Source organism: Eretmochelys imbricata, chromosome 7, assembly GCF_965152235.1.
Source record: "Eretmochelys imbricata isolate rEreImb1 chromosome 7, rEreImb1.hap1, whole genome shotgun sequence".
Taxonomy (NCBI): Eukaryota; Metazoa; Chordata; order Testudines; family Cheloniidae; genus Eretmochelys; species Eretmochelys imbricata.
In genome coordinates, this window is record NC_135578.1 from 28,548,449 (window position 1) to 28,567,317 (window position 18,869).

Below are 18,869 nucleotides of genomic sequence, written 5' to 3' on the forward strand. Positions count from 1 at the left end.
GACCCCTGAACTGTGATTTAGGCATGTTGTATAGCCTGAAATGACTTGCTGCAATTAAATTAAATTAAAACTAAAAACCTCTGATGTATTTAAAAACAAAGCATTTCCGAATAATATAGGGTTTGACATGTTTGATGCTATATGTATGAGACCAGTCTCTCCTTTTACAATTTTCAGCCAATCTGATATCAAATTTGCTTTTGCCAATTGCATGTTTGCAATTTTTTATAAACTTCTCTATAAAAATACATATGATTTTAAACACTTGTGGATGTTATGTTTTATTTAATTTGCTAAGTGACATTCTCTCATATTAGTTGTGACTACTATTTAAAAAAAAATCTTTTAAAATAGTAATTAGTGTTTAGTTTCATTGCTTTCTTTGATTTTGTGTCAAGCTATAAAGTGAATCAGAGCCAAGGATAATCCCATGGTTTTCCACTCTTGTGTATTTGTTTGTGTCAAATTTTCCCAGATAAGCAAAATTGAGCTAGTTCAAGATGTGGGATTAATAAAAGAATGACCACATTAGTTTTAGAAGGAAACCTCTTGTGGCATAGATTGACATGTCTGCAATTATTTAATTATAGAGTCTTTCTCTTTATTCTTTTGACCATGTATTTCCACACTGATGCTGTGTAATTTAAGTAAACATATTTGCTGTAAAGAAGAGTGTTTCTTGGGAGAATATGCAGTCTTATTTCTTTACCAATTCTTCTGCGGCACTCAAGTTGATAAGTACTTTCTGCTCTTAAATACTGAAACACAAATTCATGTGTAATTATCTGCCTAGTACGTTCCAGATGGATCATACAGTAATCCTTGTGTGCAGCTCACATGAGATTGGCAGAGAGTCAGTATGAGAAGGGGACAGAGGGAGAGCGAAAAAGATATTTATAAAGGCCCGAGTGATTTAATCTAGGATTCTAAATCAGTTTAATCCTCCAAGTACGCTCTACATCAAGTCCATATGTGAAAATGAATGAATTCCGAGATTTTTGTATCAAGTGGGTGGATGCTTTTTGTTGGTTGGGGTTTGGTTTGGTTTGTTCCTTCTCCCTTTCTGGGAGATAATGAAGTGTATTATAGCCAATCCTTTGATGACAGTGAAAAAAAGCCACACTTCTAAATCTCATTTATAAACCACAAAACAGTCAAGGACTTTAGGTCTAATGTATGTTACTACTTAAATGTTAGAAGCTGATAGGAGTCGGGGAGAAATGTCCTGGAATCTAAATATGTAGTCTTTGTTTTGTTTTGCTCAGTTACTGAGAAATTTTAAAAACAAAAAAAGCCCATAGCTCATAGCCCTTTCAGAAACCCCCAAAATGAACTGTAAGATGCCATTTGCTGGCCTTGCAGCTTCAGCAGTTAAGTAACAAGAACATTCCCCTGTTTTATGCTGACATCACTTGATGATGCTGGTGTTTAGAGATATCTTAGGATAAGGTGCTATATAAGCTGAAGTTCTTATAGTAAGTTGCATCAATTTCAGCTTTTGAAATAAATGCATCATAAACAATACTCAAGTGAAAAGCCACTTGAATCATGAAGTTGACTATTATCTTACTGTATTACAGTTGGGACATTTATCTAACATCTCTAAACAACATGGGATCCGTAGCCTCAGCTAATTTCCTGATTTTCTGTGTTCTCCTTGCCTTGTATTTTACAAGTGTTAATTTGTTCCTCCATTAATGCGCTTGCACATTTAAATAACTACAATAGAGATAACATAGATAACTAGTCCTTTTTCCAGTGAATGAACGTGTACAAATCCTTGAAGCGTAATTTGTATGTGGTGTAAATTCTTGCAGTAATGAAGTGTAGCAGATTTTATTGTTTACAGCTAGTGTCCGTAGTTTACATGATTGGCACCTTTTTATAAATTGAACATGTTTCTATTAAGTAGGGAAAAAATATGAAACTGAAGTCCTGTAAATTTCCCAGTAAGAGAACAACAAAATAATAGTGAGCACAGCTCGTAGATTTAATATGGTGAATGTCACTGTCTCATTTTATTTAAAACTTATGAACTTATAAAAATCAACAAGATCTACATTCTGTATATATAAGAGTGGAAAAGGAAGTGCAGACGGAATTACAGCAATTGTGCTGCTGGAGTAAGGATAGAAAACAGATGTATTTATGTAAATATTTTCTTTTTTAGACTCAGATCAGTGACTTAAGTATTATATCAAGTTCTGGAATGCAGCAAAATGAAAATCCCACGAAGACAGAAAGCATGGAGACTTCAGAACAAACATCTTCAACGTTACAAATGCAAGACCAGGTATGTTCAATCCAAACTTAAATAAAGTAACAATCCTTTACTAATATTTTATCATCAGTAATAGAAATACAACATGTTCTACACAAGTGAGATTTTTTCCAGGACTTCTGCAGCACAAAAGGTATGTTTACACTTCAGTTTAAAAAAAAATCTAAAAATGCCAAGATGTGTGCGCTCCTAAACCTAATGACTGTTAGAGATCTGTGTCCTTTTGAAAAATACAACCTCTTTTCTATATTCGGAAACTTTTTCTAAAAATTCCCCAACATTATTACTGCTGTTTATTTCCATTGGTAATAGCGCTAGTACGGACAAAGGGCGAGATCCTGAACTGGTATAAATGATCACAACTCCCTTGAAATCAGTGGAGTTATGATAGTTTACACAAGCTAAGGATCTGACCCAAGGGATTAGTGGCTACAAGTATTTTAAGTAATGTGTCTACTAGACCTGCTCTGAACAGGGTTAGAAGACATGCTTAAAAACCAACAGCTGGCCAGAGATTTTTTTCTATGTGAATGATCCACTGTTGCTCCTACCAATAGAGTTTTAAACTGTGTCAACAGTGATGGGAAACTTTAGCAAAATATCCTAATTTAAACGCATTTCTTAATTTGCAGTTTCTCTCTGACAGAAGTTTCCCATGGTTCAAAACCGGTTTCCTTTCTGATTCCTTTCTGCAGCATCACTGGATATTTTGTAGCATGGCTATTGTCAGAAGATAAATAACTGACTAAATTTGCTCATAGGCATTCACCCACAATGAAGTCATATAGCTTCCTACTTCAGAGAAGATTCAGTTAAAACAATTCTAATGCTGTAATTAGATGCCACACAATATATCAATAAGTTGTGCCTACTAATAATGCCACCTAGTGGAGGCAAAAAAGTAATTCTTAAGCATTAAGTAATACTTAACTTCAAAAAAATGTCCTTTAGCAATTTGGCTTAGTAATTGGCTAGTTTTAATTCCCTGGTATGTCTGTATTCTGTCATATCTTTATACAAAAAAAAAAACAAAAACCCAAGTATTCTTTTTTTGCACTTTTAAATTTGTAAATGAAATATATAGATTGCTTTACAGTTTCTGTAGTTTGACATCTTTGGAGGAATGACTGTAATTAGGAAGGCAGCTTAATATTTACAAAATAAATCCAAAAGCAAACACGTATGCAAATTGCTTTGTAACAGTAATTCTTGGGGGAGGTGGGGAAGGAGTTTTTTTATAGAGCAGTTGAGACTAGATATATTTTATTAGACTCACTTTAATAAAACCTTTTAAACTGAATATTGAAAGATTTATAGATCAGAGATTTTAGAAACCTTTAGTCTAGTTATTACATAAAAGATTGCAACCAGTTCTAGTGTTGGTGGTGGAAATGACTAAAAGCAGCTAAATAGAGGTACAGATGCAATCAACAATACATGAGAAACCTTGATTTTTTTTATTTTTATTAATCTAGAGAAGCATCTGCACAAATGAAGGGAGAGTAAGGAACAGTTCCATCTCCAATGAGTAAAATCATTTTAAATGAAAAATTCAGAAGGGCCAGGTTTTTCATACTTTAAAGCAGGGGTGGGGAAATTCCGGCTCATGGGCTGGATCCGGCCCCCTGCTTAATTTCATCTGGCCCATGGCAAGTCTCTGAAGTGCGGGCCAGAAGCCCTGAGCCTCTGTGCCTGGCCCCCCCTCACCCCCACAGGCTTGCCGGCTTGCCCCACTGCAGGGGGAAGCTAGGGTGCCAGGCCAGTCAGTTGGCTGCAGCCCCTAAATGCAGGGGCGATCAAGAAAGCTCCTAGTCCATGTGCACCTACCTCCGCCCACAGGCGCGCTGTGCAGCGCTGCCTGGCCACATCGTGGCAGCTTCCAGGAGTGGAGTGGGGCCAGGGCAGGGGGAGAGTCTGCCTTAGCCCTGCTGCCAACTGTGAACCACCTGAGGTAAGCGACGCCCAGCTGGAACCCGCACCCTAACCCCCAGCCCTGAGCCCACTCCCACACCCTGAACCCCTCATTTCTGGCCCCACCCCAGAGCCTAGGGGAAGCCCTGAGCCTCCACACCCCCCGCAGGGCTGTGTGTGGCCCGTGACAGATTTTTTTCTTTGGGTCAGTGGCCCCTGATAGAAAAAAGGTTCCCCACCCCTGCTGTAAAGGGTAAGATAAAAAAAATCTTTAAAACTGCGTTCAAAATATTAGCTATTTGCAAAATTCATACTACACCCCCTCCAATAAAAACCCCACCCCAAAACAAAAAATCCAAACTTGTGTAATTTATCTGTATAACATTTATTAATCCACAACAAAGAAATACTTCTGACATGGTTTAAAAAAAAATCTAGCTGCCCTAAAGTACTTTGAAGTTCCTCAAAAGCTCTGTATCTCAGCAATTAAGCAAGGAAATCAGTTATGTGGAGTGTTCCAACAAATCAACAGAACTAGTAACTTCTAAAATAAATGACTATCAAAACAAAGGTTTCAGATTCATTGATCGAAGCACTCTAAAAAGCCTTTGCTCAATTGGAATTCTATACAGTTTGGATTTAGTTCTGCAGCTGTTGGCCCACAGGAGTTTAGCTCTGTGCCATTGAAGAGTCCTGTCCCTTTCAAGGATCTCTTTCATTCTCTCCATAATGTCAGTTTTGGTCTCTTGCATTTTATTAAACCTGCCCTCCCATCCCCCTGCCATGTATGGCAGTTGGGCTCTTTGAAGTGGCTTTAGGAGATGCACTGAACATGCTACTGTGGAGAGGACTCAGCCCCTAATAAATTTGGTGACCAGATTGGCTTGTTGTTGAGCCAAGGGGAAAGAGTGCAAAGGGATGATATAGCCCAGTGAGAGAACCTACTATCTTGTTGACAACTCTGAAACCCATCTCAGCCAGGAAATTGTTCACAACCCCAAAGTGGAGGTGAGAGTCTTCTCCAACAGCATTTGAGGTGATGGATGTGGATGGAGAAGGTTATGGTCACCTACGCTTAGACAGGAGCTCCTTCCTTTGCAATGACCCAGTATTTGAGGACTGTAGAGGATCGCTCAGAAAAGATTTGTGAACTTTTCATATTTAAAGGGACTGATCTTATCCTTCTCCTCCCCTTACTCCTCTTAATTAAACCCTTCCTGGTCCCAGCACAGAGAACAGGCCTCAGAATAGAGAGAGAAATACACAAGAGGTGGGGAGCTCACTTACAGGAGGAATTCCTTGCCCAATGAGCAGCTCTTCAACTCTGAGCCATGCAGTGGGATAGTGCTGGAGACCAAGTGGTATCCTGAACAGAATGGCCGACTGCCCAGCCCTCATTCTCATCATCTTGGGACTCCTGCAGTCTAGAAGCCAGAGTAAACCCAAAGATAGATAGGGCTCTCAATTATTGTCTCTTGTATGTCTGCTTGGGTGGCAATGGTAATCATTGCACATTCTGAATATTGCACCCAGAAGCCGGGAAATAACTGATATATTTCAGGCTGTTGACATTGATTTCTAAAGCCCTGTGTGGTTTGGAACCTGGGTGCCACTTCATAGAATCATAGGACAGAAAGGGACCTCGAGAGGTCATCTGGTCCAGCCCCCTGCACTCATGGCAGGACTAAGTATTATCTGGATCATCCCTGACAGGTGTTTGTCTAACCTGCTCTTAAAAACCTCCAATGATGGAGATTCCACAGCCTCCCTAGGCAGTTTATTCCAGTGCTTAACCACCCTGACAGTTAGGAAGTTTTTCCTAATGTCCAACCTAACCCTTCCTTGCTACAACTAAGCCCATTGCTTCTTGTCCTATCCTCCGAGGTTAAGAAGAACCTTAATTTTTTCTCCCTCCTCCTTGTAACAACCTTTTATGTACTTGAAAACTGTTATCATGTCCCCTCTCAGTCTTCTCTTTACCAGACTAAACAAACTCAGTTTTTTCGATCTTCCCTCATAGGTCATGTTTTCTAGACCTTTATTCATTTTTGTTGCTCTTCTCTGGACTTTCGCCAATTTGTCCACATCCTTCCTGAAATGTGGCACCCAGAACTGGACACAATACTCCAGTTGAGGCTTAATCAGTGCTGAATAGAGTGGAAAAATTACTTCTCGTGTCTTGCTTACAACACTCCTGCTAATACATCCAGAATGATGTTCGCTTATTTTGCAACAGTGTTACACTGTTGACTCATATTTAGCTTGTGGTCCACTATAACCCCCAGGTCACTTTTTGCAGTACTCCTGCCTAGGCAGTCATTTCCCATTATGTATGTGTGCAACTGATTATTCCTTCCTAAGTGGAGTACTTTGCATTTGTCCTTATTGAATTTCATCCTATTTACTTCAGACCATTTCTTCAGTTTGTCTAGATCATTTTGAATTATAATCCTATCCTTCAAAGCACTTGCAACCCCTCCCAGCTTGGTATCATGCGCAAACTTTATAGGTGTACTCTCTATGCTATTATCTAAATAATTAATGAAGATCTTGAACAGAAGCGGACCGAGAACTGATCCCTGTGGGACTCCACGCGTTATGCCCTTCCACCATTACTGTGAGCCACTGATAACTACTCTCTGGAAATGATTTTCCAACCAGTTATGCACCCACTTTATAGTAGCTCCATCTAGGTTACATTTCCTTAGTTTGTTTATGAGAAGGTCATGTGAGACAGTATCAAAAGCCTTGCTGAAGTCAAGATACACCATGTCTACTGCTTCCCCCCATTCACAAGGCTTGTTACCCTGTCAAAGAAATATGTGACGTCAGCTTGCATATTCTTGCTAACAGTCCTAGATTTGAATTTCTGGGTGCTGCTGGCAGGGCACTGTCTGGTGGAAGTATGAATTCCTTATGCGTTTCCTCAGTTAGCCAGAGGAAAAAATGCTTGTATCGATCTTTCTGTTGATTTAAGCAATGTAGTCTTTTTTTTTCCCCTAAATGATGCACTTGGGCCAAGTGACAATGGTAATATGATTCTTTTGTAATTTTTACTTACATTTATTAAAAGTAACACTGACTAGGCTGCAGAGTAACAGCCGTGTTAGTCTGTATTCGCAGAAAGAAAAGGAGTACTTGTGGCACCTTAGAGACTAACGAATTTATTTGAGCATGAGCTTTCGTGAGCTACATCACAGTTGCATCTGATGAAGTGAGCTGTAGCTCACGAAAGCTCATGCTCAAATAAATTCGTTAGTCTCTAAGGTGCCACAAGTACTCCTTTTCTTTCTACTGACTAGGCTGATAGACGGACTGCATAGTTGGGACCTAATTCCCAAATGCTCTGTACTCTTTGCCCTATTGTGGATACAGCTTTTAGAAGACACTATCACATCCATCCTTTTCTTTGTTCTAACTAATCTGCACTTTAATTTTGGGTTCCTTTTATAGGACAGCTGAGAATGTGTGACTTGATTTATTTTCCTTATAACCTTCATCACTTTGAATGCCTTGCTAATGTCCCTGCTACTACTACTCCAGTGTAAAGAATTCTTAGCTTTTCAGTTGCTTTTAAACTAATTAAAAGGCAGCCATTTTCTATTAGAAGCACACAAAGTTAAAACATTTGCCAAATGGAAAATAAAGTCAATAGAGAGTACAATATTTTCCATGTGTGTTGCACTGGAGAATGAAAACAAATTATACTATAACTGGTAATTGACCATGCTCTTCCTTTTTTGCTAATATTAAACAACTTGTATTTAACATTATTATGTTTAAAAGTAACAAAGCAAAATTTTAAATATAGGAAATCCCTTAAGATAGTAAAAAGTATTATGACAACCCAGTCATGCAGCATAATATAGGTGGGCCTAAGCTTGCTGTTCCAGGGTTCTTTGATTTAAACAAGAAGATGCTTGTCACATTAATTTTGTATAAGATATTTAATTACCTTCAGAGTATTTTGTTCTTCAGTGAACATTCTTTTACATAGTAAAAAAACTGAAGTTAATAGCACTCAGGTCATAACTCAGAGGTACATTTAAAAAAAAAAAATCTGGTTTAAGTATCAGGCTATACTTGGAAATTCCTGGAGTTCACTTGTCACAATATCTGTCATGTTGCCTACAAGAAGGGTTTTTAAAAAAAATTAAAAATCTAATATAACAGAACCATCAAGATGTGTATATGCCTTACTGTCTAACTGCTTAATCCTATTGTTGTAACCCTTCTGCTTCCTCCATCTTCCCCTCCCACCTTTTAATCCATTTATTTATTGATGACCTTCACTTTTTGTGGTGTCTGAAATTTCAATCGTGAAACTCATCTGAACCAATGCAGTCTGTTTCCTCCAAAGTGCATTGCACAATTATAAGTGATCAAAGTAATATGTAATGCTAACACTAATGGTGGTGTGTTTTTAGTTTGTATAATTGGCTTGTTTTAATTAAAAATAATAAAAGAGATAGGAAAACTTATTAAATGTACACACACAAGGTCCCTTTGGAATGGATACAGCTTGCATATTTAGGCCATTCATATCTTTTTTGTTTACCAAAAAAGGTTTGTTTATTTAATACAGAAACCTTTTAAGTTGTTACACTGTCAATTTTGTTGCTGCAGGTAATGTCATGTGAAAGTAGATGAGTGGTCACCAACCCATCAATCGCGATCGACTGGCCAATCCTGGAGTCTCGGCCAGTCGATCGTGATCTCCAGGCTGCTAAAAGTCTGGCAGCACATTGGGGCTCAGAGGCTAGCTGCTGGCACATCTCTGTGGCCCTGGGAAGTAGGGGAGAGGTGAGGCAGCTCCGCACACTGCCCCCTCCCCCAGCACTGTCCCCATTGGCCGGTTCCCACTTGCAGGCGCGAGCAGTGCACGGAGACCTGCTGCTCCCACCCACAGGGGCTGCATGCAGAGATTTCCAAGAGCAGTATGGGGCCATAGCAGGCAGGTAGCTTGCCTGAGTCCTGCTATTCCGCCAGCCGGGAGCCGCCTGTGGTAAGCGCTTACCAGCCGGAGCCTGTACCACACACTCTCTCCTGCACCCCAGCCCAGAGTTCCCTCCCAGACCTCACACCCCCTTACAGACCCCAAACCCGTATCCCAGCCCAGAGCCCCCTCCTACACCCAAACTGCCTCCCAGAGCTTGCACCCCTCACTCCTGTTCTTCTTTCGTTACATGGATCCTGGGTTCCTGAAACTACCTTTGTTCTTATACTGCCACCTACTTAAAATGCTTCAAGATCATGTGGTGAAAGTTGGTGTCATTCAACTAATTGAATATCTGGTATAAATTATTATACCCAAAAAGACTGATTATGAGCCATGTTGTTGTGCACTGATTTTTATATTCCATTTACCACCTGTTTTGGCATGCAAGTCTAAGTATGCAGTATCTGACAGATCTTGAATACTCTGCCATTCAAGGCAGCTATGATGCTGTCAATTGATTAACACATTGTATGTCGATAGAGTGATTGTCTTTTTGTTGAGTTTATGCTGTAGTGTATAGCGTAAGGGAGTCACTGAGTTAATTAGCTCTGTGGCAGTACAACAGTACCTACAACCTGGATCCATATAATGGCTTTGTGATTAATTTACAGTTGGTATATTCAGGTGGGTGAGATAGCAAGCTCTGAAATTCTTGCACACATAGTAAACTACTGCTTTCTGTGTAAGCTCAAAAGCTTGTGTCTCTCACCAACATAAGTTAGTCCAATAAAAGATGTTACCTCACTCACCTTGACTTTCTGTTTCAGAAAGTATTCTTCCCAACTGTGTTGTTCTGAATGCTGTAACAGCTTCTGTGTGTGGGACAGGGGATGTATTTTATTTTTTCACCAGTTCTCTGAACACTTTCTTTTCTCCCTTTTTCTAGCCATTCCAATCAACGCACAAACATCTGACAGTGGAAGAATTATTTGGAACCTCCTTGCCAAGGGAACAACCAACAGTTTCATATCCCAATCCAGACAGAATGGAGAAGTTGCAAGCTGACACTACAGGCAGAGAGCACAACTTATTCTTACCTTTTTCACTTGAGCAATCAGCAGTGACACACCAACCATTGCGGAAACCAGAGAGTACAAGTGTCAAAAACAATGGCAGTACTTTGAATCAGCAAGAGCGTGTAACACCCATGCTGATTGCTCCAGCTTCAGTTTTGCAGCCTGACGTAAAGAATGTTTCAAACTATACAGTTCAGTTAAGCCCTATTCTTAATTCAGCCTCAACAACAGAAGCTCCTTCTGCTCAGATACTTCCCAACCTAAACTCAAACAGTAATATAATGCAAGTTATGCATCAAGCTGCTAAACAGATGTCCCCACTTATGAATCAGACACCATCTGATGTGAATCACACGCCACAAAACCTAATTGCTGGCCAAAACCAGTTCATAGCACCTTTGGCAGCAACTAATACAGGAAATGCTTCAAATACACACCTTCCAAATGTTGACCTTCTCCAGAAACTCAGGTTGACCCCACAGCAGGACCAAATACAACAGTCTCTTAGTAAAACTACCATGGCACCTAGCATTTCATCCACAGTTAGCCAGCTTGCAACACCAGAAAGCTTCAAAGAATCCCACACCAAACCAGCATCACTGAGTAGCAAAATAATCACACCACTTCAGGTATTCTATGGTTTTATATATGTTTCTATTTCTTTTAAAATATTGCCAGGCAACAAATGCTTTGTCCTTTAAATTTGAACTTCCTTAGAAATTAGCTTTTAACTCTAAGGGTTTTACTGTAAGCATTAGATGATTTGTTACAATACTTCTAGATGAGAAATCTGCTCTCTTCTGCTTTCTCATTAAAATGTTGGTTAATAATTTGAAATTTTTCTAACTGACTTAGGTGGCAGCTTTCTCAGAGCCATGTCAGTGTAGCTCTCTGTCATGCCAACAGAATTTATAACTTTGACGTGGCATGGACTTCTGAGATATTCTAGTTTTGTTTTTAATCACATACCATTTGTAAAGTTTCCAACTGAATTTGAAAGTATTCCTTCTGCAGAATTCTCTTCTGTGTTGAGGGAGATTCTTAATTCTCCATCGCACTTCTCAGGATATGTGGATATATTAGTGGCTTGCTAAATGGCCAAGAAGTTACACTGGATTTCAACTATTTGTAGGTGAGAGTTGACAGGCAGAGCACATTTGACAGTTAAATTCTGCCAATAGTCGCTATTCTCCCCCTATAATTTTCAGCTATCATAAATGATAGAGTTGTTTGTAGAAGAACAGTTAATCAGGCTGCTATCACCATGGACAAGTATGCTGCAAGTAGTCCACCAGTGTCTATAATTGCGAAAATGCTACTGAATGTTGATGGTGTGCATTCCTGATATGTGGAATAAAAGGTGTGTTGTCACAGATTTCCTTCCTAGATAGTTCTGTAGAAGTGCTGCAGAAGTCAATAACAAGTTCCAGTCAAGGGTTTATGAAGGTATAAACTTAATATGATTGTCCTGTCTTCAGTTTCCCCTTTTGTCATTCCTTCGAAGTGCTTCACCATTCCTGTTTTGGACGTAATTCCTTGTTTGTGAATCTATGGTAATACCTCTGAGAGGCTATTGGTTGTCCAGTTGAACGGACAATCGTTTTTGATCTACATCTTATGTAGACGACCTTGAGGTCACTGATGTTTCCTCTTAGCCTTATTTCCAGAATTTTATTGCTAAACTTTTTTTCTGAGACCCAATTAAGAGTAGTGAGCCTTTTCCGTGTATGGAGGCTGATACCCAGATATAAATGTAAGCACAAAAGGTTTTGAGAGACAGCTTGGATGTGCAATGCTGTTGTGTGTAGCTGTGGTTTGGTTTGGTGCAAACTCACCATTTTTTCCACTTGTGAGTGCTATTGCATGCTGTTAGCTACTTATATGGTCGTGTTAATTAAACTGAACAAGGTATAGTTGATCTTCCTTCTAAACAGATGGATTTTCTCTTGTACCTACTTACGGAGTCATCCAGAATTTTAGTCTTGTGTTTTTAGCATTTATGTAGATTAAGCAGATATATTTACAAAACATTTATGGTGTTCTCTTGGTTTTACTTTACTGATGCACTTCATCAAGATGTGACTGTAAACGGGGAATCATTATCACGCAAATGTGTTTCTAGTGGGGTCCTGTAGGACCAAGAACTAATTGATGCGCTTTTTAACATTTTTATTCGTGAACTGGAAGAAAACCTAAAATCTTCACTGATAAAGTTTGTAGATGACACAAAAATTAGGCAAGTGGTAAATGTGAGGAAGACAGATCACTAAAACAGAGATCTGATTTAAAATACTTTTTCTGAAATTTTAGCAAGCTCCAGTATTCTCAGATTTCAATTCTATATTGAGATTTTTACATCAGCTTTTAGCAAAACATAGAATAGAATTTTTTTGTGAACTTGATTATCTTGTCTACTAAAATTTATTGAGCACTTCATTTCATTGAGATTGGTTTGCCATCGTTTTCCAGTGTACCTTAAAATCTGGGTTCTGAGATTTAAGTTCTTTTTTCTTTTTCTTTTCTTTTTTTTTCTCTTCTTTAACTTCTATAGTCCCTGTCCTTGGAATTCTTTAACTATGGTTGAAGGGTTGCTGATTCTGCAGTCTTCAAATGTAAACTTCAATCTTGTAATCTTTTCAACTTGCCTTTACATGTTTTCATCTATTATTTTGCTCCATTTATGGAATATATAAATATAAAAAACTGCATAGAATTGGATATCATGTCTGTCTTATTGTAGACCTTGACTTGTAATATCCAAGAAAATATATAATTTAGTTGGAGGAAAAACAGAAGATAACACTACTAGAAATTCAGATGCTGACAATAACGTGTACCACACTTTTTTTTTTTTAAATTGCAGACCATACAGCAACACAAGGAGCCAGATGTATTTTCACAACCCAAGGCTTTGCCAAAAGCCAGCCAAGTAAGCATATAAACTTTTCTCCAGCAAATTAAATATTTCTGATGTCAAAGTTTTCTGTTTTACAGCAAATAATTTCATGTATCTTGAAGACTAAAGTACAAGACTGTAGTCATTAACATGCCCATTAGTCCTGTTTCCACCTCTGAAAGTTTGAAAAATGCTATTCTGGTTAGAAGAGAGACTATATACTAAAAATGGCCCCTCTTTAGTAGGGGATCTCTTCCCTGCATGTTAGCTGTGCAGTGATATGGGAAAGTGAACTAGTCTCTTTTGCTTTGTGAAATATGAATAGGAATAGCAGCAGACTGCAGCATCTTTTATTGCTGGTGTTGTTGCAGGAACTAGAAAGAATATATCTTGACTCTCCAATCCTAGGTGCTGTTTGAACCAGTAGCAGTTTTTAAAAGCATTTTCATTTGTAGATGGTGGTAACTGAGAAGCAGTAACTAGAGAACTCCATATTTCCATCATTATTTTTACTTAATGTTTATGTTGGGGTAATACCTAAGGGCCTCAATCTATTCTGGATGCTGGGCACTGTTCAAACATGGTAAATGATAGTCCCTACCCCCAAAAAGCGTACAGTCTGAAAGACAAGGCAGACATAACAGGTAGATGGGACAAATAGGTGTGAGGAAAAGGGAAGGACAGTGTCCCAAAAAATATTGTGCTCTAGCACAAACTAGTTGTGAGCACAGTTTTGTTGCCAGTTGGTAGCAGTAATCATTGTAATCACCACTTGCTGTTTTTATAGATTCAGTTTTCAGATTGTTAGAACCACAAAAGAATAACCTTTGAACATCCAGGTCAATATAATATCAAAAGGAACTTTTAGAATCTAGTCAGAAAATAATTAGCAGTAGCCTAAAAGCAAGATCATATCTTTTAAAATATACTTGACCTCCAATGATTTTTATTTAATTATTTATGTCTAAATAAAATGCACAGTGAAATGTAGTCCTTAGAGGTGGCCTGCAGCATCTAAACTGATTAGTGGCTTTACAAAAATCATGAATGGTAAGGCTTTTAAACACTATTACTAAATCATGCCATTCTAATTCCTCTTGCATTATATAAAAGCTGCTTTAGTTGCATATTCATCTCTAATCGGGAGGGCAACAAAATGACTTTGTTCACAGTTCAGTGCAGTCTGTAAATTGGCCAGTAGTCAATTATCAGTTAAGCAGTGTGCCCACAGTTTTTTTTTAAAAAAAAAAAAAGCATCACTTTTGGACTCAAAAGACAATTTAGTGTGCTGGTGGTGTGCCACTGACTAAATGTGCTGTGATGATTTTAAATTAAATCTTACTGTGGTATTTCCCTACTATGTTGAATTTAATATATATATTTTGCAAGGTTTAACCTTTTTGATATGACTCTCTATGTAAACATTCAGGGTGAATAGTTTTGCCCTATTTCTTTTTATAATGGAAGATTTTGAATTTCCAAGGGAAGCTTTTTGTTTGTGTATAAAGCTTATTTGAGTTTCGCCATTTATTTCTGCTTTCCTTCTTTGGTAAAACTGCTGATGTTGCCAAAATGAATCCCAAACATTTTGGTCATCCAGAAAGCCTAAGCAAAAGAAGCAGGTAGATCAGTATATTCAATATAAAACTGAGGTGACAGGGAGTCTTCAGATTAATCACTGGAGAGAGTGAGCTTTCCCTACCCTCCTCACACAGATCTAGCCTTCTGACATTTTGGGGGCTCTTAAACTTGAGGAGAAGGTATGCAGTTATACTGACCAAACTCCTGGCGTAGACAGCACTATGTCAACAGGAAACGCTCTCCTGTAAGTATAGGTAGCATCTTCACTAAGTGCTACAGTAGCGCAGCTGCAGCGCTGTAAGTGTAGACAAACCCTCAGTTCTTGCTACTCTGATTTACTTTATACGGAGTTAAGAACACAAGAGGGTAGTGATTGCAGAGAAGAATTGTGCCTACAAAGAGGATAAATCTGTATCTTGTTCAGCTCCTAAAAGTTTGATATTTGTAAAGCAAACAGATATGACTCAACTAATTAAGCTCCAGTGCATTTCCTTTTATGCATGTATAGCTTTAATGTTCTATACTGGTATTTTGTGTTTTATATGCTACAAAAGCCAGCTTGTTAGAAGTATACATTTTAAGGAACTCAGTATGATAATGATCATGCCTAGGAGCAGTGCCCTGAAGAGCTGCTAAATTCCCTAGGGTTCCTGAGGTTCCTAATGCTTCCCAGAAAATGAATCTATTTTCTCCATCCTGTCATCTTTGAAATCATGTTGTATATGGTTCTATTTATGTTAGTTTGTCTTTGCATGAGATTTTTTTTCAGGTGTACAACTACCGAAAGTGCCAAGTGTTTAAAAAAAATAATTTATGATCAAAAGATCCGCAGCATAGACAGACACCAGCAGTGAGATTTCAAATGGAGCCATTTTAAATCCTCCCAGTTCTTAATCTAATTAACTGATTTATTTGACCTTAACAAACATTTAATCTGCATCCTAAGAGTAAAGAGAAAACTTCAGACACTTTTCTCATCCCTCTCATAGGTTGAAATGGTAAAATGCAGCAGTCTTATCTATGAAGGCAGTAAAGGCTCTTCCATAATCTACAGATATAGGTATTAGTCTTTACAAATAGGTATTTGTCTGATCAGAGTTTGATATAAAAACAGTCTCTAAATTTCTATTTAGATAACATATATCGCAACAATGGTTAATTCATCCAGGTTCTTATAAAGGCACTTCTCTCCACAGTGTACATGGTGCTTAATTATTTTCCTTTCTTTTGCAGGTCGCACCTCCACAGTTTGTTACAGCCACAACTACAGTGACTCCTTCAATCCTCTTGTCTCCTAGTGTTTTCCAGCAGTCAGCTACAAAATCCACTGAAATGGAGAATAAAGCCAGTTCCTCTTCTCCTCTAACACTTGGAGCAACAGAAATTCAGACAGTGCCTCCTACTGTTCTCAGTAGGTCTCAGCTCCAGGAAACCTTAATACATCTAATAAAGGTACTGTCAGTATCAGATTAAACCACTTTGGGTTTTTTCTGAATACAGAGGCAAGTAATGAGACTCCGTGCACTGGCAACTCCCATTGGATTCAATAGACATTACAAGAGCTCAGCACTTTTGAGAGCCTGATGATTCCACACAGGTCCCATGTGTAGAGATGGTCCCTTGACTCAAGGTGTCTTCCTTCCCAGGATGGCACAATTTACTTCCTCTCTGGGATCCAGGTTTAGTGATGAGGTGGGGAACAGCTGAGGGTAAGCCACGAGGGACATGCATTGGACCTCTTCCTTCTCCATCCACATACATCTCTGTGAAACTCTGCAGAAAAGTTAATGCAGCTTCAGGATGTTTTAACATTCCTGTGGAGCCCCTCCTGCTGCTTAGCTCCCTCTTAAAGGGCATTCCAGGGGTGGACTTCATGCCTGCAGTCTTTGGCAGCACAGCTCCAATGGATCTGCATGGTGCAGAAAGGAGCTCGGGGATTTGTGCAGAGGCCTCTCTATAGTATTGCAAATCTAGCCTCTTGCAAATCTCACAGGATGTGCAGAATTTGTGGGTAAAGAGAAAAGTTGCAGAGTCTCTATGCCATTCTGTAGGTTTTTATGCTGAAAGGGGTGATTTGATGCAGGATTTTGCCCGCAAGAAGTTAAAAATATGTGTATGTAAAATCAAAATATATTTCATTAATAGCTCAACCTGGAAGTAACTTGACCATTACATTTTTATTTAACAAAGTATTCCAGTTACAGATGAGTTTTTTCTTTGTTCCTTTTTTAGGGGCATGAACTCACCTTGAAATGGAAACTGCAAGCATTCTGATTAATGAATTAGAAAGTTTTAATGAGTGTGTTTTAATGCTTCAATTAATATTTCTGCTGCAATTCTGTTTTGTAACTTCTACTGCAATGTTCCTCAGGCCAGGTCTACACTTAGAATGCTGTAGCAGCCCAGCTGCACTGATGCAATTGCAGCACTGTAGCACTTCAGTGAAGACGCTACTGTGCCAACAGGAGAGCTTCTCCTGTCGGCATAGTTAATCCATCTCCACAAGAAGTGGTAGCTGTGTCGACGGGAGAAGTCCTCCCGTCAACGTAGCACTGTCTATGCAGGGGGCAAGGTCAGTATAACTACATTGCTCAGGGATGTAGATTTTTCCTGCTCCTTGGTGTTGGAGTTATACCAATATAATGCAGACCTGGCCTCAGTAAATCACAACAGAGCTATTGCTCCTGTAGAGCCATATAGCAAGAGGATTATTTAGCCTCTTTCTGTTGTAAAATTACCATCAGTGTCACAAAACTTTGTGCGACATTAGGGCTCTCTTACTCTTTCCACACTGATCTCGACAGGTCTTGCACACAAAATGCAGCTCTAAAAATAAGACTACAGAAACCTAGCTCCTAGCGATAGAATTGTTAGGTCTGGAAGGGGCCCATAATAAGTCATATGATCAGTTTGGTGGCTGTTTTTGTTCTTTTGCATGACCTGCCTTTTTTTGCAGGACCTGCAGCTGTAACAAAAAACACTTGCTGATCCAGGAAAAACCTGCAAACTGAGCCAGTCTTTTATTATTATTTTTATTTATTGTCGGAGGCAGATTACAGGCAGAAATCTGTGCAATCTTGAGGACACTATTTGTGCTGTTCCAGTTCCAAAGGGAGCAGTACTTTTTATGTGCACTCTGTATAGGCCGTATTTAGACAGGAACCTGAATGCTGATCAAAATTAGCAGAAGTGGGGGATTACTATAAATAGTGACTGCAGTAGAATACAAAGGGCTGAAGTGAAAATAATGCTGAAGGAGAAGAATATTCATCTTCATGCTGATTGATTAGGTGTCTGTTGTAGGGTTTACCAGTATATCTCATTTGAATGGTTAGAACCCAAGAAAAATAGAATAGCTTTAAATATTGCATATAAGTTAGCATACTGAGTTTCCTGGTAATATACTGATCTAGGATTTTAGACCAGGAATACACTGTGCATTGGTTTCCAAATTGGTCTTAGATTAGAAGTGTAAGTAATTGCAGAAAGTATTTTCATATAATTGGTGGCACTGCTTGGAGATGGATTTGGGAGTCAGTACTGTTCAGAAATGCACAAAAAGCAAAATTCACTGCACCCCTGTGACGCTCGGGTAATGGGACTTGATGTGGTTGAAGTGAGCAGGAGTTCTGGGGGACAGTACCTTCCAACTCAGGGCCAGGACTGCAGTGCACATTCTTTTCCACCCACTTAAAATTACTAGCACATTGCAGGGGCTGGAATACTGGTGGCTGTTGTCCTGCAGTGTTACTTGTGCTGGATGTTAGGACTGCTTGAAACAGGGACGGGCAAACTTTTTGGCCTGAGGGCCACATCAGGTTTCTAACCTGAGGGCCGGTTAGGGGAGGCTGAGTCTCCCCAAACAGCCAGGAGTGGCCCAGCCCCCACCTTCTATCCGATACCCCACCTCTACCCTGCTTCTCGTGCCCTGATGGCTCCCCCAGGACTCCTGCCCCATCCACCACCCCCTGTCCCCTGACTGCCACCCCGGGACCCCTGCCCCATCCAACCCCCCTGTTCCCCGCCTTCTGACCGCCCCAGCCACTATCCACACCCCTGCCCCCTGACAACCACCCCGAAATCCCCTGCCCTCTATCCAACCCCCCCCGCCCCCCCCCCGCCCCCTTACCGCACTGCCTGGAGCACCGGTGGCTGGCGGTGCTACAGCCACGCTGCCCAGAGCAC

General features: G+C 39.5%; 1 protein-coding gene across 2 annotated transcripts in view; it reads left to right on the forward strand.

Annotated features, from left to right (window-relative positions):
• Positions 1 to 18,869, forward strand: part of DCP1A (decapping mRNA 1A) — a 49,907-nt gene that overhangs the window by 26,522 nt on the left and 4,516 nt on the right. Inside the window, exons 6-10 of one of the 2 annotated variants that reach the window (XM_077821671.1) lie at positions 2,171 to 2,293; positions 10,078 to 10,836; positions 13,071 to 13,136; positions 15,918 to 16,136; positions 16,917 to 18,689. In XM_077821671.1, coding sequence (XP_077677797.1) covers positions 2,171 to 2,293; positions 10,078 to 10,836; positions 13,071 to 13,136; positions 15,918 to 16,136; positions 16,917 to 16,958 — 1,209 coding nt within the window. In that variant the 3' untranslated portion in view covers positions 16,959 to 18,689. Of the gene's footprint in view, positions 1 to 2,170; positions 2,294 to 10,077; positions 10,837 to 13,070; positions 13,137 to 15,917; positions 16,137 to 16,916; positions 18,690 to 18,869 lie in introns of those variants that run through there. The other variant, XM_077821670.1, reaches the window with a different exon arrangement.